General features: G+C 43.9%; 1 protein-coding gene across 1 annotated transcript in view; it reads right to left on the bottom strand.

The window, feature by feature from the left end:
* The window catches only part of EML6 (EMAP like 6), an 815,949-nt gene that overhangs the window by 276,236 nt on the left and 516,268 nt on the right, over positions 1 to 23,445 (bottom strand). Inside the window, exon 23 of the mRNA XM_029593447.1 lies at positions 20,468 to 20,599. Within this exon, the coding sequence (XP_029449307.1) occupies positions 20,468 to 20,599 (132 nt within the window). The remainder of the gene's footprint in view (positions 1 to 20,467; positions 20,600 to 23,445) is intronic.

The following is a 23,445-nucleotide window of genomic DNA, read 5'->3' as shown; positions in this document are numbered from 1 at the left end:
TAGCCACAGATTTTGCAGTCATGCAGGCTATTTGTAAACTGCCTCCAATACTGGCCTATTGGTTAAATGCACAATTTTTTAAAATTTAAGTTATACACGTAAATTCATATTATATCCCTTAAATGTCCCCTGGCATGCTTCTTTATGTGGCCAAATTTAGGCATGTTGTTACATATTTAAATGCATATAGGAAACTTGTGTGTGTAACTTCTTATTTTACATATGTAAGTCCTGACTAAGCTTTTCAAAAATTTACCCCATATAGTACAAACGCATCCCAAAGGCTGGTACAGCTAAAGAAAGAACATTCTTTATAAAATTAAAATGCAAACCAAGAAAAATTGTTTCTTCATGACTACAACAGTAGCACTCAGGTCCAAGCTTACATTGCATGTCCTCATGACATATACGTCAGTGAAATAGTATTCCCTTAAATCTGATGGCAGAAGAGAGGAAACAGACACATGAAATGGAATAAACCTTGCAAATTTCATAATTTTTTATAAAGTATGCTTCCAAATGTGATTTTTAGTTTTAATTGTACAGTGCTGTCTAGTAGCAATATACATATATGCAGAGGAAAATTATTTCAGTTTCGCTGGAGAAATAGTATTCATCTGGTACATCTACATAAAAGGAATGTGCAATCGTTTAAAATAAAACTGCAAAACGTGACGAATAAGGCTAATTTATTTTATTCGGGGGGGGGGGGCAAAAAAATTTGGAGGCCCCCGAATGAAACAAACATTATTCATTTGTTTCGTTTTAAACTAATGATTAAGGTCTAGTTCTAGGCCCAAATCCAGGGCCTCACCTAGAGGGCATAAGCCGAGGGACAAAGCAAGGGCCTCGACCAAGGCCCCCGAAAATTAAACTAAAAAAACAAAAACTGACCTGATCGTTGGGTATCTGATGAAGACCGGGTCCCAATGCTGGGGCCTTGGCCCAGACCCAAGTCAGACGCTGCAACCCGAACTGGAGGCCGGAACCTGATGCCAGGGCCTCAGCCTAGGCTGGGGCCCGGAGCCAGGCCCAAATCCTAGAGGCTTCAGTCTTGCCCAAAATGACAGATCCCCACTGGACCGGGTAATTGGGGGCCGGGAAAGATCCTGGCCCTGGCATTTTTCTGAGAGGATGGGAGAGAGGGTTCGTTTTTGTTTTTTGGCCATTTTGGATTTTTTTTTTAATTGCTTAATTTGTTTTTTTCACATGAATGAAATGAATCAAGCAATCCACTAACCGAAATTTGAGGGGAAAAAACCTCCCAAAAATGAACCCAAAAAAAAAATGTTTTCCCTGTACATCCCTACTACATAACATAGTAAAGACTGAAATGGCCATCCAGTATGCCCAGTTGAGATTTTTCCAGTTTGGATAGATGTGCATATAAATTTCCTTATACAACCCATCATTAATGCCCCCAAGTATTTTACCTGAACCTTCAAACCTTTTCCTACCACTGCCCTCCATATCAGTCCAAATCTGTTACAGGGATGGCCTTCACCACCACTACTGGTAGGCCATTTCACGCTTTGCCATTTCAACTCTGCTTCTTACAAGAGCAATACTTAAGACAAACATCCAGGCCCCTTTCTATGTTTTATTAACAAGCTCCTAAGGTTAGTGATGCTGTTGTAAAAATAACAGCCTTCCCATGCTCAAAGTTTGGGTTTCAACCATTGTCCCTCCATTCACATCAACCCAGCCTTTTTGGAAGCCTGATGAACCACTGTTCAAGTTTGTAATTGTTACTCCATGTAAATTACTTGGAGGCATGATGCAAGCATACCATTGCTGTTTAGCATTGTTACTGCAACTCCATACAGTTTACTCAAGTGTCTTCTTGGAAGCACAAATAGTCATACCACTGTTGTTTTCTGAATGAACCACTACTCCGTGCAGGTCACCCTAGTGCTTCACTATCATCTTCTTGCAACTAGCAATTCTCTGTATTTATTCCATACATTTTTTTTGAATTCTGTTACAATTTTTGTACCTACCTCCTACACCCTTTCCGTGAAAAAATATTTCCTGACATTGTTCCAGTGTTTACCCCCTTGGAGCATCATATCATGACTCCTAATTCTCCAGCTACCATTTCACTGAAAGATTTGCTACTCATGCTTTATACATTACACTTCAATAGATGTTCCCCAGAATAGGACTGAGGAACCCCTGCAGCCAAAACAAGTGCCAAAAGGAAAGTTCCCAGAGCACATGCATTTTAAGAAAAATTACATCTCCCCGACTCCTGTAGGAGAATATAGATGAAAGAGGTTCTTTGTCCCATTTGAGCTGAAAATGCTCAAATGGGACAAAGAGGAGAGAATTCTGGTGGAAGTTGTTGAGACAGGGGAAGGACCAGCAAGTGAGGCGGTGGAGGAGAGCAGCCAAAAGGAAGTGGAATAGATGGAGATAAACTGAGATCTGATCCTATACCAATAAAGCAAAATTGCTTCCCTTGTAATAGGTGTTATCCCAGGACAGCAGGATGTAGTCCTCACATATGGGTGACGTCATTGATGGAGCCTTATCGCGGGAAAAAATTCTGTCAAAGTTTCTAGAAACTTTTGACTGGCACTGTGAGGCCACTGAGCATGCCCAGCATGCCATGATATTCTCTGCCACAGGGGTCTCACTCTAGTCTCGTGTATAGCAATAAGCTTTAGCAAAAAATAAAATAATAAAAGGTATGAGACAGAACTCTGCGGGGTGGCGGGTGGGTTTCGTGAGGACTACATCCTGCTGTCCTGGGATAACACCTATTACAAGGTAAGCAATTTTGCTTTATCCCAGGACAAGCAGGATGCTAGTCCTCACATATGGGTGATTAGCAAGCTAGAGGCTGCATCATTTGGTAGTGTAGCAACACTGAAGTATTATGATGAAAATGAGGCAGCCGAAGATCACAGCAGATTGGATGTAGAAGGAGTTGGGATTAAACTGGAAACAAGTTCTTTAAGACAGATTGTCTGTAGGCTGAATCTTGTCGTCCTTCTTTGTCCAAACAGTAATGAGCTGCAAAGGTGTGAAGAGAACTCCATGTTGCTGCTTTACATATGTCAAGGATTGGCACTGAACGATAGTGTGCTACTGAGGTTGACATTGCTCTTACTGAATGCGCCTTTACTCGCCCTTGGAGAGGAAGGCCTGCTTTTTCATAGCAAACCTGTATGCAATCTGCTAACTAGTTGGATAGAGTATGTTTACCCACTGCTTTACTCGGTTTATTTGGATCATAGGGAACAATAAGCTGATTGGATTTCCTGTGGACTGCCGTGTGGTTTAAATAAAAGGATAGCGCACGCTTACAGTCCAAAGTATGTAATGTTCTTTCTCCTTGGTGAGAATGAGGCCTTGGGAAGAATGTGGGTAAAACTATGGATTGGTTCAAGTGGAATTCCATAACTACCTTGGGGAGGAATTTTGGATGTGAACGGAGAACCACTCTGTCATGTAGGAACTTTGTATAGGGTGAGTACGTGACAAGTGCTTGTAACTCACTAACCCTTCTAGCTGATGTAATGGCTATGAGGAAGATAGTCTTCCATGTGAGAAATTTAACATCACAGGAATCTATGGGTTTGAAAGGAGAATGCATGAATCTTGTTAAAACCAGATTCAGGTCCCATTCTGTGACTGGAGGCCGAATTGGTGGTCTAATGTGAGTTAAACCTCTCATAAATCTGCTGATAAGAGGTTGTGTGGAGATAGGTGCATCTCCCATCTTATTATGGTAAGCTGAGATTGCACTTAAATGTACTCTTACAGATGAAGTCTGGAGACCAGAGTCTGAAAGATGGTATAAGTAGTCTAGAAGAGAAGTAGTGGGGCAAGTGAAAGGATCAATATTCTTTTGTCTGCACCACAAGGTGAATCGTTTCCATTTGGAAGAAAAGTTCTTTCGTGTGGAAGGTTTACGTGAAGCTATAAGCACTTGAGATACAACCACTCAATCTTTCAACCAATGTAAGATCAAGCTTTCAACATCCATACTGTCAGGGATAGGGATTGAAGGTTGGGATGGCGTAACCGACCCTGATCCTGAGTTATGAGAGTGGGAGCTGCTCCCAGGCGAATGGGATCCCTGACAGAGGTCTAGAAGTGTGGGAAACCATACTTGTCGAGGCCAATACGGGGCTATGAGCATCATGGACCCCTTGTCCTGTTGTAACTTCACTAGAGTTTTGGTTATGAGTGGTATCGGAGGATACGCGTATAGTAGGCCTGAGTTCCAAGGGCGAGCAAAGGCGTCCTTGGCTGGCTGGTTCTTCTGTTTGTGTAGAGAACAGAAATTGTCCACTTTGTGATTCAGACGTGATGCAAAGAGGTCTATTGTTGGTTGTCCCCCAACGCTGAAATATCCTGGTCACTACTGAGGGATCCAGGGACCATTCGTGTGGTTGGAACTGACGACTGAGTCGATCCACCACTACATTGTGAATGCCTGCCAGATAAGTGGCCCGGAGAAACATTGAGTGGTTCAGGGCCCAGCCCCAAATCTGTGCAGCTTCTTGACAAAGAAGATACGAGCCCATACCTCCCTGTTTGTTGATGTACCACATGGCTACTGTGTTGTCCGTTTGAATCAGAACAGTTTTGTGTGAAAGGCAGTACTTGAACGCATACAACGCATAGCGTATAGCTTGAAGCTCCAGGAAATTGATTTGAAATGTTGCTTCGAGTTTTGTCCAAGTCCCCTGAGTTTGGAGAGTGTCTATGTGAGCTCCCCAACCCGAGGTGGATGCATCTGTAGTTAATGTTATCTGTGGGACTGGTTGTTGGAAGGGTAGTCCCTTGCGCAAATTGTCCTTGTTCGCCCACCAAAGTAGAGATGAACGTCGCTGGTGGGTTATTTGAATTGAAGAATGCAGTGGTTGAATGGCTTGGATCCATTGTGATTTTAAAGCCCATTGGGTTACTCTCATGGCAAACCTTACCATAGGAGTGACGTGAACTGTGGAGGCCATGTGGCCTAGTAAGGTTAGAAACTGATGAGCTGTTGCTTCTTTTTTGAGTGAATCGAGTTTGCCAATAGGGATAGTGTTTCTACTTGATCTTCGGGTAGAAAGGCCTTTACAAGGATGGTGTTCAATTCTGCTCCTATGAATTGAAGGAGATGAGATGGAGTAAGATGGGATTTTTGATAATTGATGAGAAAACCCATCGAATGTAGAACAATAATTGTTTGATTGAGAGAAGACAGTGCTCCTTGTAGAGACTGGCGTCTGATGAGTCAGTCGTCTAGATATAGAAACATAGAAACATAGAAATGACGGCAGAAGACCAAAACGGCCCATCTAGTCTGCCCAGCAAGCTATGCACTTTTTTTTTCCCTCTTACTTGTTACGCTTGGCTCTTAGTACCTTTTAGTTCTATTTCCCTTCCACCCCACCATTAATGTAGAGAGCAGTGTTGGGACTTCATCTAATTGAATATGTAGGTTAGTTAGGGGTAGTAACCGCCTCAATAAGCAAGCTACACCCATGCTTTTGTTTACTTGACTATGTAATTCAGTCCTTGTTGGTTGTTGTCTATATATAGATCCTCTTTTCTACATTGCCCCTGCCATTGAAGCAGAGAGCTATGCTGGATATGCGTTGAAAGTGAAGTAACAGACTTTCTCCCCTGCCGTTGAAGCAGAGAGCTATGCTGGATATGCGTTGAAAGTGAAGTATCAGACTTTCTCCCCTGCCGTTGAAGCAGAGAGCTATGCTGGATATGCGTTGAAAGTGAAGTATCAGACTTTCTCCCCTGCCGTTGAAGCAGAGAGCTATGCTGGATATGCGTTGAAAGTGAAGTATCAGACTTTCTCCCCTGCTGTTGAAGCAGAGAGCTATGCTGGATATGTGTTGAAAGTGAAGTATCAGACTTTCTCCCCTGCCGTTGAGGCAGAGAGCTATGCTAGATATGCATTGAAAGTAAAGTATCAGGCTTATTTGGTTTGGGGGTAGTAACCGCCATAACAAGCAAGCTACACCCCGCTTTTTTGTGAATGCAAATCCTTTTTTTTTTTCCACATTTCCTCTTACCGTTGAAGCTTAGAGCAATGTTGGAGTCGCATTAACCGTGTGTATGTATATTGAATAAGGGTATTATCTCCAGGTAGTAGCCTTCATTCCCGCAAGCCACCCCTTCTTCATTCACGTCCTCTAGACTTGATGGATCCACAGTGTTTATCCCACGCCCCTTTGACGTCCTTCACAGTTTTGGTCTTCACCACTTCCTCCGGAAGGGCATTCCAGGCATCCACCACCCTCTCCGTGAAGAAATACTTCCTGACATTGGTTCTGAGTCTTCCTCCCTGGAGCTTCAGCTCGTGACCCTTGGTTCTGCTGATTTTTTTCTGACGGAAAAGGTTTGTCGTTGTCTTTAGATCATTAAAACCTTTCAAGTATCTGAAAGTTTGAATCATATCACCCCTGCTCCTCCTTTCTTCCAGGCTGTACATATTTAGATTCTTCAATCTCTCTCATAAGTCATTCGATAAAGACCCTCCACCTTTCTGGTCGCCCTTCTCTGTACCGCTTCCATCTTGCTCTGTCTCTTTGTAGATATGGTCTCCAGAACTGAACACAGTACTCCAGGTGAGGCCTCACCAAGGACCTGTACAAGGGGATAATCACTTCCCTTTTCTTACTAGATATTCCTCTCTCTATGCAGCCCAGCATTCTTATGGCTTTTGCTATCGCCTTGTCACATTGTTTCGCCGACTTCAGATCATTAGACACTATCACCCCAAGGTCTCTCTCCTGCTCCATGGACATCAGCCTTTCCCCCCCCCCCATCGAATACAGTTCATTTGGATTTCCACTCCCCATATGCATGACTTTGCACTTCTTGGCATTGAATCTCAGCTGCCATATCTTCGACCACTCTTCCAGCTTCCTTAAATCCCGTCTCATTCTCTCCACTCCTTCCAGCGTGTCCACTCTGTGCAGATCTTAGTGTCATCCAAAAATAGACAAACCTTACCTTCTATCCCGTCTGCAATGTCGCTCACAAAGATATTGAACAGGACCGGTCCCAACATGTATCCTTGCGGTACACCGCTTAAAACCGCTCTCTCTTCAGAGAGAGTTCCATTTACCATCACACATTGTCTTCTGTCCGTCAACCAGTTTGCAATCCCGGCCACCACCTCTGCACTCACTCCTAAGCTTCTCATTTTATTCACCAGTCTCCTGTGCGGAACCGTATCAAAAGCTTTGCTGAAATCCAAGTAGATGACATCGAGCACTCTTCCTTGATCCAATTCCTTGGTTACCCAGTCAAAAAAGTCAATCAGATTTGTCTGACAGGATCTTCCCCTGGTGAATCCATGCTGCCTCTGGTCCAGCAATTCTCCGGACTGTAGATAATTCACTATTCTCTCTTTCAACAGTGACTCCATTACTTTTCCCACCATCGAAGTGAGGCTAACCGGTCTGTAGTTACCAGCCTCTTCTCTGTTCCCACTCATATGAAGCGGGACCACCACCGCTCTTCTCCAATCACTCGGCACCACTCCCGTTTCTAGGGATCTATTGAACAGGTCACACAGCGGACCTGCCATCACATCTCTGAGCTCCCTCAGTATCCTGGGATGAATCTCATCAGGTCCCATGGCTTTGTCCACTTTCAGATTCTTCAGCTCTTCCCATACATTTTCTACTGTAAATGGATTTTCATCTACTCCCCTCCCCTCCAGTTTCTTGTTAAGTAGAGATGGTCCTTCTCCAGGGTCTTCTTTAGTGAACACAGAACTGAAGTATTCACTTAATATTTCTGCCATTTCTTCGTCACTCTCCACACATTGATCCTTTCTACCTTTCAATTTCACTATACCACTTTGAACTTTTCTCTTTTCGCTGATGTATCTGAAAAATGTTTTGTCACCATTCTTTATCTCCTTGGCAATCCTCTCTTCCGCTTGACTTTTTGCCATCTTGATTAATTTCTTCATCTCCCTCAGTTCAAACAAATATTCTTCTTTGTGCTCCTCCCTTTGTGATCTTTTATATTTCTTGAACGCTGTTCTTTTGGCCTTTATTTTGTCAGCCACCTCCTTTGAGAACCAGATAGGTTTCATTTTTCTTTTGCTTTTCTTTACTTTTCTAACATATAGAGTAGTTGCCTTGGTAATTGCTCCTTTTAGATTGGTCCATGGAAACACATGGACACTTTGTTTGTGCAAGTGCGCTGCTATTACTGCCAGACATTTTGTGGGAGCAGAGGCAAGTCCGAATGGCAGAACTCTGTATTGGAAATGCTGCTGACCCACCATGAAGCGCAGGTACTTGCGATGAGGAGGGAATATCGGAATGAGAGCGTAAGCGTCTGGATCTTCAAGACGCTTCTTGAGAAATTTGTTGAGATTTCTGAGATCGAGGATGGGACAGAGGCCCCCGGTTTTCTTTGGAATGAGGAAATACCGGGAATAGAATCCTGTGCCCTGCTGAGACCGGGGCACCGGTTCTACAGCCCTGGATTTCAGAAGGGTGGACAATTCTACTTGTAGTTGAAGCATGTGATGTTTGTTGGGATGAACCTGAGTTGATGGAAATTCTGTGGGAATTGAGAGAAAGTTGAGTTGGTATCCTCGAGATATTATGGACAGAACCCATTGATCTGTTGTTATTGGAACCCAGTTGTGGTAAAATTTGTATAATCTGCCTCCTACTGGGAGTTCTGGCTGAGGGTTTATGGAGAGGCTGAGTACCCTGGATGTATTTTGAAAAACCCGTCGCAGGTCCTGCCTGAGGAGCAGGTTGGGGCCTAGCTGGTCTTTGCTGACGTGATTGTCTTTGTTGTGTTCTGGATTGCCTGGGCCTAGACGCAGGAGGATAATATCGTTTTTGACGGTAATAGGGTCGTCTCACGTCTCTTCTTTGAGGTCTACGGGTGGCATGGGTAGTGGGGGTCCTGTGGAAGGGAGGAAAGTTGTCGTAAGGTCTCATTATGTTCCTTCAACTGAGACACTACTTCTTGTACTTTTGTACCAAATAAATTGTCCCCTATACAGGGGAGGTCCACCAATTTATCTTGTACCTCTGGCCTAAGGTCTGAGGCCTTAAGCCAGGCCCACCTTCTGGCACTAATACCTGAGGCTGCCACCCTTGAAGCTGTCTCGAAAGCATCGTATGCAGCTTTTACTTCGTGTTTACCAGCTTCAAAAGCTTTATTTATGATGTTTTGTGCAGGTTCTCTATATTCTTGTGGAAGAGATGGTATAAATTCCTCCATTTGCTTCCAAAGGTTTCTCTGATATTGGGTGATATACAATTGATAGGATGAAATCCTAGAATTGAGTATTGCACCTTGAAATACCTTGTGGCCTAGGGAGTCTAAGAACCTGTTGTCCTTTCCAGGAGGATTGGATGAGTGATCTCTTGTCCTCTTAGCCTTTTTCTGTGCCGATTCCACAACTACCGAGTTCTGGGGTAGCTGTGATTTTTGATAGCCAGGCGTGGCTTGAACCAAGTATATGGTGTCCATCGTTTTGTTTACTGAGGGAACAGAGCAAGGATGTTTCCAAAGTCGGTGTTGTAATTGTAAAAGGACATCATGTATAGGTATTGCCATTACTTGTTTAGGAGGGTCAACAAATTGTAAGACCTCTAGAGTTTGATGGTGGAGATCCTGCTCTGACTCCAATTTAAAAGGGATAGAGTCAGCCATGTCTTGCACAAAGGTAGAAAAGGTAAGATCCTCTGGAGGGGATTGTTTCCTAGGGTGTGGTGGTGAAGGATCAGACATAAAAGTTTCAGAAGAAGTGTCTGATGCAGTTTCATTCCATGTGTCATAATCTGGAGTGTGTTGTGGTTTCATCACAGGTTTTGGAGGAGGAATTAAACCAGAGGGCCCTGGTAGCGGATCCTGAGGAGAAGAATCCTCTTCTTGAGGATTTGAGGGTAAAGAGTCCAATAAATCCTGGTATTTCTTCTGTATAATAGAGTACAATGCTGCTTCAGATGATACTGAGGGTTTAGGAGGAAGCGGCATCATCGATGAAGTGCGGGGAATCAATGGTATCGAAGATTTCGATGAGTGCTTCGATGGCATCGTCGATGTTCCAGTTTTTTTGTGCGACGGTGCAGAATTGACAATAGGCACCGATATTTGAACCAAGGATGTAGTTAGCATCGATGTCATCTCTGAAAAGAGAGGAAGCATCGATATCGTTATCGATGGAGTAGGAGTACCTGATGTCCGTGGCATCGGGGATTCCCATGGCATCGGGAAGGCACTCGTCATCGGGAAGGTACCTGGCATCGGCGCCGGCGCTGGAACTAAATCGGTCATCGGTACCAGTTGTACCGGCATCGGTGACGTCAGAGGTAAGGAAGACGTCACCGGCATCGGCGGTATTGCCGGCATCGGTGTAGTCACTGGTAGGTGTTCCTTCATGGCCTGCAGTACCGCTTCTTTGATGAATAATGTCAAGTCCTGTGGTACTGGGGTAACGCTTGACACCGGTGGAGGCGGCGACATTATTATCTGCGGTGAAGCCGGTTCTACCGAGGGAGGCCTAGGCGACAGCGAGGTATCCTTGTGTTTAGGCCATTTTTCGCTCGGTTCCTCCTGGGAGGGTACGGTCGGTTATGTCGAGGCATGCCGATGACGATGTTTATGTCTAAGCCTTACCTCTGTAGCCGAACGTATCGATGCCGTCAACGGTGTTGGCGAGGGTCGGTCTCCCGAACCGTCCGGTCGGCGCTTTTTTACGGTATCAAGCCGTTTTAAAAATAAGGACAGAGCGGCGGCTCCTGGGCTGAGCTCCAGGGCAGAGCGGTGGCTCTTTACAACATTCAGCCGTTCCAAAAAAAAAAAGGCAAAGAAAAGCTTCGGTTCCCAGATAAACCTCGGGTTTAAGATAAGTGTCCTATATAATGAAAAAAATATTATATCAAAAAATCGCAAATAAGCAACTTTTGAACAGAAATCGATGATTAAAAAGTTGAAAAAACAGTCTAAACTAAATTGACTGTAGAAAGTTTTCATAGTCAAGCTACCAAAAGCAATACAATTTATGAGATTTCCATTTACATAAATTCAGAATTGAGTTTCCATATATGATGTTGCATTTTTTCTATTGCCCGAGCTAATGCTAGTTGTGTCTTTTCCCGGGCTTGAGATGTACACTGCCTATACCAGGATACGATGAGACTTGTTTCCAGTTTTGAGCCTAGGATCTTAGCAGTTCAGACCAGAGAACTGCAGAGTGGACGTTCTGGGAGGCATCAAAGCTGTGCTAGTTGGCGCAAAAGGCTGTGAACGAGGAAGACTGTGACAATTATTAAAACTTTTCAAGAATTTAAATGTCTCTCTCATATTCCCTGCCTCTCCTCTCCTATAAGATAGTCCTTAAGTTTCATCTTATATGGCTTTTGGTGTAGATACCACAACATTTTGATAGCCTTTCTCTACACCACCACTAACCTATCTCTGGTTTTTCTGAAATATGGCCTCCAGAAATGAACACTGTATTCTAAGTGAGGCCTTACTAACAACCTGTAAAGAGGCATCGTGTATGAGGATATAAAACATTATGGGCCGGATTTTTTAAAATGCATGCACGTAACCGGCCTTACGTGTGCCGGGCCTCTTTTAAAAAGGCCCAGTGATGCTCAAAAAGCCCCGGGACGCGTGTAAGTCCCAGCACTTTACAAAAGGGGCTGTCAGGGGGGCGGGGTCAGAGGCAACTTGCGCCTGTCCGGAGACAGGCGCAAAAGGTAAGATAAAGGTTTTGGTGGGAGTTAGAGTAGGGCTAGAGGGGGAAAGGTTAGGGGAAGGGGTGGGAAGGTCAGGTTAGGGTGAAAGGAAGTTCCCTTCCAGGCCGCTCCGATCACACGCAAGTTATAAAATCGGGTGTACATGTGCGCACGCTGGGTAACGTGCGCACATGTATGCCCACACGCACCTTTTTAAAATCTTCCCCTATGTGCTCAAATATAATACTTTTCTTACACTTTGTTATACGTATTTTTTTTTTTTTTTTTTAAATTCTTTATCAATTTTTTGAAGAATTGTTACATAAAACAAATTGTGTAACAGAAATAATACAGAAAAAAGAGAAATTATTCATAGTTAACATATCTGAAAGCTTCCGATATCATTTCAATATTTCTGTATTTTAACAAATAGGTAAAATAGGAGTAGTACTTATACTTGGAGCATAATATAACAGCAAAATATTTATTATCAAGAAATCATGTAGATAACCCTCCTCATGGGTAACGTGCGCACATGTATGCCCGCACGCACCTTTTTAAAATCTTCCCCTATGTGCTCAAATATAATACTTTTCTTACACTTTGTTATACGTATTTTAATCATGAATGTACTATTGTACATTACTTTTATTGTTTTACTGATTATATACATATTATAATTAAATAAATATATATTTATCAGAAAGGGCTACATTTGTGGAAAGTAGAGTTGCTTACCTGTAACAGGTGTTCTCCCAGGACAGCAGAATGTAGTCCTCACATGTGGGTGACGTCACTGGATGGAGCCCTATCACGGAAAACATTTCTGTCAAAGTTTCTAGAACTTTGACTGGCACACTGAGCATGTCCAGCATGCCATGATCCCTGCAGCCACAGGGGTCTCCTTTCAGTCTCGTTTGTAGCAAAAGGTGCAAGCGAAAATAAAATAATAAAATTTTTCGGACCCGACTCCGTAGGGTGTCGGGTGGGTTTCGTGAGGACTACATCCTGCTGTCCTGGGAGAACACCTGTTACAGGTAAGCAACTCTGCTTTCTCCCAGGACAAGCAGGATGGTAGTCCTCACATGTAGGTTATTAGGAAGCTACAGACTGACTCATATTTGTGTGGACCAAGAGTGTACAACTTGTGCAACTGGCACAACAATTGGTGTACTGTTGGGAAAAATGAGGCAGCCTTATAATCTCAACAGATTGGATGTGGAAGGAGTTGGGATTATACTGGAAATAAGTTCTTCAAGACGGATTGGCCAAAGGAAAACACTTAAGACTTGGTTGTTTAAGCAAGCATTCCCGGACCCTAATTAATCACATTGTCAACATATTTCCCTCAATCACACTAGTTTCAGGAATTTGTAATAAACCCCTTACTTAGTCAACATATTGTCACATTGTCGACATATTGTCTAGTTGCTGAAATCTGTAATTATCAACATTGTCACCATATTGTCATATTGTCAACACATTGTCAACATATTGTCTAGTTGTTGAAATCTGTAATTATCTTACTGACGTTATCCTTTCCTGCTATTTCTCTCTTCGCCCAGTTCAATCACCCTTGTTATTTGTAACTGCTTTTCTCCGCACCTTAGATACAGTTAGAAGTTTTTTGCACCCCTGTTATACTGTAAACCAGCATGATGTGATTGTATCATGAATGCCGGTATATAAAAAACCTAAATAAATAAAATAAATAAAAGGCAGAGTCTTGATGTCCTTCCTGGTCCAGACAGTAATGTGATGCAAATGTGTGAAGAGAGCTCCATGTTGCAGCTTTGCAGATGTCAGCAATAGGTACTGAACGATAGTGTGTTACTGAGGTTGCCATGGCTCTTACTGAGTGCGCCTTCACTCATCCCTGGAGAGGAAGGCCTGCTTATTCATAGCAGAATTCGATACAGTCTGCTAGCCAGTTGGAGAGAGTTTGTTTGCCCACTGCAACTCCTAGTTGTTTTTGTCAAAAGTAACAAAGAGTTGGGTGGATTTTCTATGGACTGCAGTGTGGCTAGGTAAAATGCAAGTGCACGTTTACAATCCAAGGTGTATAAAACTCTCTCGCCCTGGTGATAGTGAGGCCTTGGGAAAAATGTGGGCAAGACTATAGACTGATTCAAGTGGAAGGCAGTAACCACCTTGGGAAGGAATTTAGGGTGAGTACGTAGGACTACTTGGTCATGTAGGAACCTGGTATAGGGTGAGTATGTAACAAGTGCTTGTAACTCACTAACCCTTCGAGCAGATGTAATGGCTACTAGGAAGAGAACTTTCCATGTAAGAAATTAACATTGCAGGAGTGCAAAGGCTCAAATGGGGAGCACATGAGCCTTGTAAGTACTACTTTTAGATCCCATTCAGTGACTGGTGGCCATAGAGGGGGCTTGAGTTGTAGTAAGCCCCTCATAAATCTACTCACAAGGGGTTGCGTTGTTACCAGGGCATCCCCAACTCCTTTGTGGTACGCTGAGATAGCACTCAGGTATACCCTCACTGAAGAAGTCTGGAGACCAGAGTCTGAAAGGTGCCAGAGATAGTCGAATAGAGATGGCATGGGGCAGGAAAAGGGGTCGATACCTTTTTGCATGCACCACGTTGTGAAACTTTTCCACTTGGAACGATAGGATTATCATGTGGAAGGCTTTTATGAGGCTACAAGCACTTGAGAGACATCAGTTGAAAGGTTGAGCGGTTGGAGGATCATGCTTTCAACATTCAGGCTGTGAGGAATAGGGTCTGATGGTTCAAATGGCATAACATGTCCTGGTTCTGAGTTATGAGCATGGGCGCTGTGCGGGTTCTCTGATCGAGAGGTCGAGAAGCATGGGAAACCATACTTGTCAAGGCCAATACGGGGCTATGAATATCATTGATCCTTTGTCCTGTTGTAGCTTCACGACAGTTTAGGCTATCAGCAGTATTGGGGGATACGCGTATAGGAGGCCTGTGTTCCAGGGGCGAGCAAAGGCGTCCACGGTTAACTCATTTTGTTGCTTGTGCAGCGAGCAGAATCTGTCCACTTTGTGATACAGTTTGGATGCAAAGAGGTCTAATGTTGGTTGACCCCAGCGTTGGAAGACTAGTCGTTACCACAGGATCCAGAGACCACTCGTGGGGATGGAACTGTCAGCTGAGGCAATCTGCTACTACATTCTGCATGCCTGCCAGATAAGTGGCCCATAGATACATCGAGTGTGCAAGGGCCTAGTCCCAGATCTGCGTGGCTTCTTGGCAGAGGAGATAAGAGCCTGTGCTGCCCTGCTTGTTTAAGTACCACATTGCAATTGTGTTGTTTGTTTGTATGAGAACAGTCTTGTATGAAAGGCAGTCCTTGAATGCATATAGAGCATAACATATAGCTCAAAGCTCTAGGAAGCTGATCTGAAACGTTGCTTCGAGCTGCGTCCAAATACCTTGAGTTTGAAGATTGTTCTCATGAGCTCCCCAACCCAAGGTGGATGAGTCTGTGATCAAAGTTATCTGTGGAACTGGTTGCTGAAAAGGTAGACCTGTTAGCAAGTTGACTTTGTTCGTCCACCAGAGAAGCGAGAAACGTAACTGGTGGGTTACTTGAATTCGGGATGAAAGTAGTTGAATGGCTTGGAGCCATTGAGATTTCAAAGTCCATTGAGTTATTCTCATGGACAGTCTGGCCATAGGAGTGATGTGGACTGTTGAAGCCATGTATGCCAGCAATTTTAAGAATTGATGGGCTGAGGCTGTTTTCTTTGTGCGAAGAGATACAGCTAGTCTGGAGAGTGTGTCTGCGCGGTCGTTGGGCAGGAAGGCCTTTGCCACTGTGGTGTCCAAGTCTGCTCCAATGAAATTCAGGAGGTGAGATGGAGTCAGATAGGATTTTTGGTAGTTGATGAGAAATCCCAGAAAATGTAGCAGATTGATAGTGAGCTTGAGAGCATCGAGAGCTCCTTGCTTGGACTGGCTCTTGATGAGCCAGTTGTCCAGGTAAGGAAAGACATGTATGCTTTTCTTGCGTAGATGGGCCGCAGCCACTGCTAGGCACTTTGTAAATACCCGGGGTGCCGAGGCAAGTCCAAAAGGCAGGACTCGGTACTGAAAATGTTGATGTCCCATGAGGAAACGCAGGTACTTGCGGTGAGGTGGGAATATTGAAATGTGAGCGTAAGCATCTTGAAGATCCAGAGAACAGAGCCAATCTCCTTTTTGCAGAAGGGGAAGCATGGTACCCATGGACACCATTCTGAATTTTTCATAAAAATTTGTTGAGATTACGGAGGTCTAAGATGGGGCAGAGGCCACCTGATTTCTTTGGTATGAAAAAATAGAGGGAGTAGAACCCTCTGCCCTGCTGTGCTCAGGAAACAGGTTCCACAGCCCTGGCGCCCAGAAGGGTGGACAGCTCTGACTCTAGAAGACCTTTGTGATCTTCTTGCATCCACAGAGGATTTGGTGGTAAGTCCGGGGGTACCATGAGGAGGTTTAGATGGTATCCCTTGGTTATGATGGATATAACCCATTTGTCTATGGTTATGTTGACCCAGTTGGTCATGAAGTGGCGAACTTGACCTCCTACAGGACAAATCTGGTTTTGGATTTATGGAGGGACTGCTGTTCTCTGGTTTGATTTGATATCTACTTTCAAGAATGTCGGTATATAAGAATTCTAAATAAATAAATAAATAAATAAATAAATAAGTCTCAAAATCCGGAGGCCTGGCCTGTTTGCGGTGGTGGCTGAGGCCTGGATGTCTTGGGCTGTTGAGGATGTGTTTTTTGAGACGGTCTAGTTGGCCTCACGCAAGATGTAGATGGATAGTATCTGTGTGGGCGATAAAATTGTTTCCTAGGCTCCCTTCTAGTGGATCTTTGTAGAGAAGAAGGGGCCTCGGTAGTCAGTGTGGATAATTGTTGCAGGGTCTCATTATGGTCTTTTAATTGAGCCACTGCATCTTGTATCTTGTCGCCAATAGGTTTTCACTGGTACATGGCAAATCGGCAAGTTTGTCTTGGACTTCAGATCTCAAGTCAGAGGCTTTTAGCCAGGCCCACCTCCTGGCACTGATTCCTGTCGCTGACATGCGAGAAGCTGTTTCAAAGGAGTTGTACGCAGCACAAACCTCATGTTTGCCAGCCTCAAGGCCTTTATGTAGTATGGTGTTGAGACTATCTTGTTGCTGTTGGGAAAGAGAGTCTGCTATTTCCTGAACCTGCTTCCAGAGATTTCTTTGATACTGTGTCATGTAAAGTTGGTATGCAGCTATGCGTGATACTAGCATAGATCCTTGAAACATCTTGTGACCTAAGATATCAAGGAATCTTTGGTCTTTGCCAGGAGGTGCTGAAGAGTGTGGTCACAGACTTCTGGCCTTCTTTTGTGCCGACTCAACTACCACCAACTGATGGGGTAGTTGTGGTTTTAGGAAACCAGGAATATGTTGGACAAGATATGTCGCATCTGTCCTTTTATTCACAGGCTGAACAGCACAAGGATGTTCCCAGAGACGATGTTGCAGATCTACTAGCACTTCGTGTACTAGTATAGCCATCACTTCTTTAGATGCATCCACAAATTGGAGAACCTCCAATGTTTTGTGGCATGTGTCCTCTTCTGTAATAAGTTCAAAGGGAATTGTCTCTGACATCTCCCTATTAAAATTGGCAAAGGAGAGATACTCTGGGGGAGATTTTCTCCTTTCTTCTGGAGGAGATGGTTCTGATAAGATATCCTCCGTGGATGTGTCGGTGTCAACATCTTCCCATTTGTCAGAAAAGGTCTCTTGTCGAGATCCTGAAGGAGGGAAGAAGATTGGTATGGTAGGACGGGTTGGCACCGATGGATCCTTCGATGGCCTCAATGGAAAATGCGGTGGCACCGGAGGCATCGATGGAAAACGAGGACCTCGATCCTGAGAGCACTGATGGACCAGGCATCGGTTCTGGCATCGGTGACAGAGGATTGGAATCCATACCTTCATCATCTGAAGATCCTGGAATGGGAATCGGGGATTTCAGAGGCTTTGCAGGTTGCTTTGGCATCGGTGGCCCGGGTTGTGTTGGAAGGGCACCGATGAGTGTATCTAGCCTGGTTAGCAACGGTGCAAATATTGATGGTGTCGGTGCCGGTATGGGGACTGGCATCGATGGTTGTAGGTCTCGGAGAGCATCGAGCAATGCCTGGCAGATGAAACCATCCAGTTCCTCCCTGAAAGCTGGTGTAGATATTGCAGCTACAGGGGGTGACAGGCTAGGCGCTACTGGCACCTCCACAGGGACCTGTGGGGGCTCAGTACCCAGCACCGATATCGGTGGGGATCGCCTTGGTTTTTCGGGTGGAAAGGGTGTTGGAGGCTCCTCTACCCATGTCTTCTTCGCAAGCGTCTCGATAGCCATCAAGGCCGATGCGATATCAGTGCCTGCACTGGGAGTCGACTCGCATCTGTGCTGATGTCTGGCTTCCCTCGGTGCTTGGTCCGGTCTTTCCCCAGCACCGAGGTGGATGATGTAGATGCCTTGGATGGAGTCAGTGATGGACGGTCACCGCTGCCCTGGTGCTCCCGGCGAGATTTTATGACTAACTTTTTCGATGGTCCTACCGGTGACGATTGGGTGGACATCGATGGAGTCAACTTGATTTTGAATAGAGTCTCCATCTTGTCAAGTCTACCCTTCGGAGTCATCTGGGCACAACTTGGGCAGTTAAACACATCGTGTGATGAGCTGAGGCACAGCACACAGACATCATGTGGGTCGGTAATCGATATGGTTCGGGGGCACTTCGGTCATTATCGTAAACCTGTTGCCATAATGGCAGAGGTTGAGGCCCAAAAACGGTCGATGGCCTGCAGAAACCGAAAAAGGTGGGAGCAGAAATCAAACGGGAATAGTGAAGTTACTCACCGAATGATGGAAAAACACTATCCCGATGGAAGATCCCTATGAGGGAATGTTTTTTGAAGCAAAATATTAATTTTTTTTCTGTGAGGAAAATTGTGTGAGAAAATCTCACAGAGCTCCTAACCATGAGGCAAACTACAGCGCAGAAAAAAAGAGACTGAAGGGAGACCCCTGTAGCTGCAGGGATCATGGCATGCTGGGAATGCTCAGTGTGCCAGTCAAAAGTTCTAGAAACTTTGACAGAAGAGTTTTCTGTGATAGGGATCCGTCCAGTTACGTCACCCACATGTGAGGATTACCATCCTGCTTGTCCTGGAAGAATCATCTTTATCTAGTATACAAATCACTCTTATGTTAAGCTCACTGGCCTGAAGTCTGAATAAGGCCCAGTGACTAGGGATGTGAATCGTTTTTTGACGATTTAAAACAATCGTCAGATATATTTTAAATCATCAAAAATCGTTAGAGCCGCGATACAATAGCAATTCCCCCGATTTATCATCAAAAAATCGTAAATCAGGGGAGGGCGGGAAAACCGGCACACCAAAACAACCCTAAAACCCACCCCGAACCTTTAAAACAAATCCCCCACCTTCCCAAACCCCCCAAAATGTTTTAAATTACCTGGGGTCCAGTGGGGGGGTCCCGGCGCGATCTCCCGCTCTCTGGCCACGGCTGCGTTAATAGAAATGGCGCCGGTGGCCCTTTGCTCTTATCATGTGACAGGGCAAAGGTAGCGCTGGCGCCATTTTGGTTCCTGGCTCCCGACGTCACGAGTGCAGGAGATCGCTCCCGGACCCCCGCTGGACCCCCAGGGACTTTTGGCCAGCTTGGGGGGGCCTCCTGACCCCCACAAGACTTGCCAAAAGTCCAGCGGGGGTCCGGGAGCGACCTCCTGCACGCGGGCCGTATTGCCAATATTCAAAATGGCGCCGGCGCTACCTTTGCCCTCACTATGTCATACGGGCGACGTCGGCTCATATGACATAGTGAGGGCAAAGGTAGCGCCGGCGCCATTTTGAATATTGGCAATACGGCCCGCGTGCAGGAGGTCGCTCCCGGACCCCCGCTGGACTTTTGGCAAGTCTTGTGGGGGTCAGGAGGCCCCCCCAAGCTGGCCAAAAGTCCCTGGGGGTCCAGCGGGGGTCCGGGAGCGATCTCCTGCACTCGTGACGTCGGGTGCCAGGAACCAAAATGGCGCCGGCGCTACCTTTGCCCTGTCACATGGTAAGGGCAAAGGGCCACCGGCGCCATTTCTATTAACGCAGCCGTGGCCAGAGAGCGGGAGATCGCGCCGGGACCCCCCCACTGGACCCCAGGTAATTTAAAACATTTTGGGGAGGTTCGAGAGGGTGGGGGTTTTGTTTTAAAGGGTCGGGGTGGGTTTTCGGGTTGTTTTGATGTGCCGTTTTCCCGCCCTCCCCCCTCCCCCGATAAAACGATTTTTTAACCAAAAAAACTAAGACGATCAGATTTCCCACCCCCCCCTCAGCCAAAATCGATCGTTAAGACGATCGATCACACGATTCACATCCCTACCAGTGACCACTAATGGGTCACAAATAGGTGGTGCCATTAGCATTATTGTCATTACTTTCATTTGCCCTGTCCCCTCATCCACCATTCATTGCTCCCTTACATCCTGGAACCCTCTCACTTCTCTAGTAGGGTGTCCCTATCATCCTTCCCCATTACCTTTTTTCATCTCTGTTCTCTTTATTTTTGAAGGTGTGATCCTGGCATTTCACCTACACACAAGACACCACTCATAAGGCCCCATATTATAAAGTTATAATATTTTAACATATGAAAGTCTTCATAATACACACATTTGAGAAACACATAACACATCTGTAAATGCATTTTGATATGTTATGAGGATAATTTACCTCTTGAGTCCCAATCAATATGTGTGATATAACTGGATGCACCTTTGCAAATCCCAACTCTTTTGCTGGTCAGTACATTGTAAATATCTACAAAATTGTCATGGGAAGCCACTGCCAGATATTTTCCTGCATCTACAAAAAACAATACATTAAATGGATAAATATAATTTATTGATACAATATTCAAACAGTTTCTTCATACTTTTTCTTTTAAATATTAGTCAATAATATGCATTAGATCATTAAATTAATTTTTCTGCTCATAGACAATCAGAATCTGGAAAATAAAGCTGGTTTTCTGTGATTAGAGGCTAAAGTATAAGGCACTCTCCTTCATGGGTATTCCAATCTCATCCTCTCCTCATCTCTTACCCTTCTGGCCCCCTGCCTCTCATTATGTCTATCCCTTCCTAGCCCAGTCTCTCTCTTTCATTCTGTGTGTCCAAATTGTTGCAGTTAGCCAGATAAAGTGTACAGACTCTTTCTTCTGAGGCTCCTGGTGCTCCCTGCACTTCAGGCAGCAGAAGGAGAGGTCACTGCTTAAGTCACTAAACATAAACCGGTTTGAAAATTAGGAAACTGAGCTGCAGTAAAAAAGAGGAATCATACTTTATTTGCATTTTAAAATAAACATAAATCAAGCCAAACTTGAGATACAGAAAATATAGGTATATAAGTACAAAAATGATTATATGAGAGAAAAAAATAAGTTCAATCTAGTAGCCATATACCTAAAATGAGACCACAAATAAATGGAGAGCCAAAGAAATAATAAGGAACACTAGTCTAAGAAAATGTAGAAAGAAATCTATAAATGAGAAATGAACCCTAATAATATATATCATAGAGCAAAGCCTACACAAAACTTTGCAGCCATCCTGAAGAGACGAGGAGAGGAGAGGAGAGGAGAGTGAAGTTGGAGCAGACAGAGAAATCAGTCAAAAAGTTTGATCCCTCAATGATCTCTAAAATCAAACCAAAGACTATTTTGATATAATTCCTGGATGGAATTATCCCTTTAGAAGAATTTCATCTTTATATAAAGGTTCTTGCACATATGTGAGCAAACATACACCATTTACAAAGAACAGAACATATTTTGGAAGTCTGCAGCTGCTTGTGTATTAAAACTGTCAAAGAGGGCATTAATTTCAATTCATCGAAACCTTGATGACTGACATTACAAATTTCAACTTGTGCTAATTCAACTCTTTTTGTATCTGTTACCATGTGTCCAATATATGTGCACATATTTTTCTGTGTAATCAACAGCATGACAAACTGCTGATGCTGAGGGCATTTTTAGCATATAGAAGCTCAAACTTGGGAAGAGGACGGATTTTCTTAAAAAAATATAAAAGGATGATTGCATTGTTTCAATTTATAACAAAAGTGACATTTCACAGTTAAATTTTGTAATTTACATGTCTTGACAAATTGTTGATTTTTGTACTTGGTACATTTTTTATTTGTATATAGTTTAAATATTGTTTAAACACAAACGTGAATGGTTTTCAATAAAAACACTGACTTTTTTTTTTTTTTTGCAAAGTCAGAAGTGTGAAACTTTATTCAAAATTATACAAATTTGCCTCATAATTTTGAAAAATCTGCCAGAGAATCTGTTAACTTTTGCCTCAGAGTCTTGAAATATCTGTCACTGGAAACCAGGGACTCTGAATATAGAATTTACTTCCTCCATGGAAAAATGTGCATCCCTAAGCTTCTGCACTAGGAAGCCCAAAAAACACAGTAATGTCCTCCTGAACAAAATGATCATGCATTCGTTGCAAGTCTCACCCTTTACTAGTAGACTGTCACCCTATGACATCATCAAGGCTTAGAGGTACAAACACCATATTACATCATATACTACTGAACTTAATACAGCCCACTGCCTTCTATGGGAAGATGTCAAGCATAGATTAGGCCAGTGGTTCTCAACCTTTTTTCTGTTGGGACACACCTGACAGATGGTTCTCACATGCGTGACACACTGACCCACGGGGCTAGATTTAAAAGTACAGTTTGCATCCACGGGAACCCCCCTGACCCACAATAATGGATGTAAAGCAGAATTATGACATTCCCCATACAACTCACCCTACAAAAAAGATATTCTGGTTCTGGTGTCATCTCAATAACAGCAACTCAAACTCCTTCTACTTCCAGGCTCAATAGCCCTACTTATGAAAAGACAGCAGTTTACCACCAATGTATGTCCTCTTGAAAAAACACAACAAATAAGACTGATAAAACACTTACATGCTAGTAAAATATCTCATCTCGGTAACAGACACAGAACCGACCTAACATACTCCCAAGATCTGCAGTAATGCACATAAACTAATCCGCAATACACTCAAACAGGAGCAACCCTATCTATGAGAAGGCAACACTACAAATATTAAATCAGGCCCTAAAAACCAATACACCTCTTATTAGGAAAACAGAACTAGCAAGCAGCTATAGATCCCCACACAGAAATAATTGTAAAACTATACTAATAAGCAGAATAAATGTTTCAAAACAGCTATGAACAGAATAACATAAGAAAATTATTCCTTACCTGCTAATTTTCGTTCCTGTAATACCATGGATCATTCCAGACGGTGGGTTATGTTCCATGTCCAGCAGATGGAGTCAGAACACAAAATTCCCAGGGGAGGAACCATATAACCACGCCTCCCCTGTAACAGCTCTCAGTAACTAGACTAACAAAGCCCAAAAGAGAGAGACTAAAAACAGAGGGATCAAGTAATCAAAGAAGGAATTGAAATAACCGCTGTCCAAATAAACAGCAACTAAATTCTGAACAGTGAACTTGCGAACAGCAGTGCGTGAACAAAAAAGACGCGCAGTATTCGAAATACAGAGTAAAAGATTGTTAAGACAGGTAGGCAGGGATGTCCCACAAGCAAACCCCCAAACCAAGGGAGGGTGTCTGGAATGATCCATGGTATTACAGGAACGAAAAT

This window comes from Rhinatrema bivittatum, chromosome 3, assembly GCF_901001135.1.
Source record: "Rhinatrema bivittatum chromosome 3, aRhiBiv1.1, whole genome shotgun sequence".
Classification (NCBI taxonomy): Eukaryota; Metazoa; Chordata; class Amphibia; order Gymnophiona; family Rhinatrematidae; genus Rhinatrema; species Rhinatrema bivittatum.
Note: the sequence above shows the minus strand (reverse complement) of the source record. Positions and strands in the feature narration are given on the sequence as shown.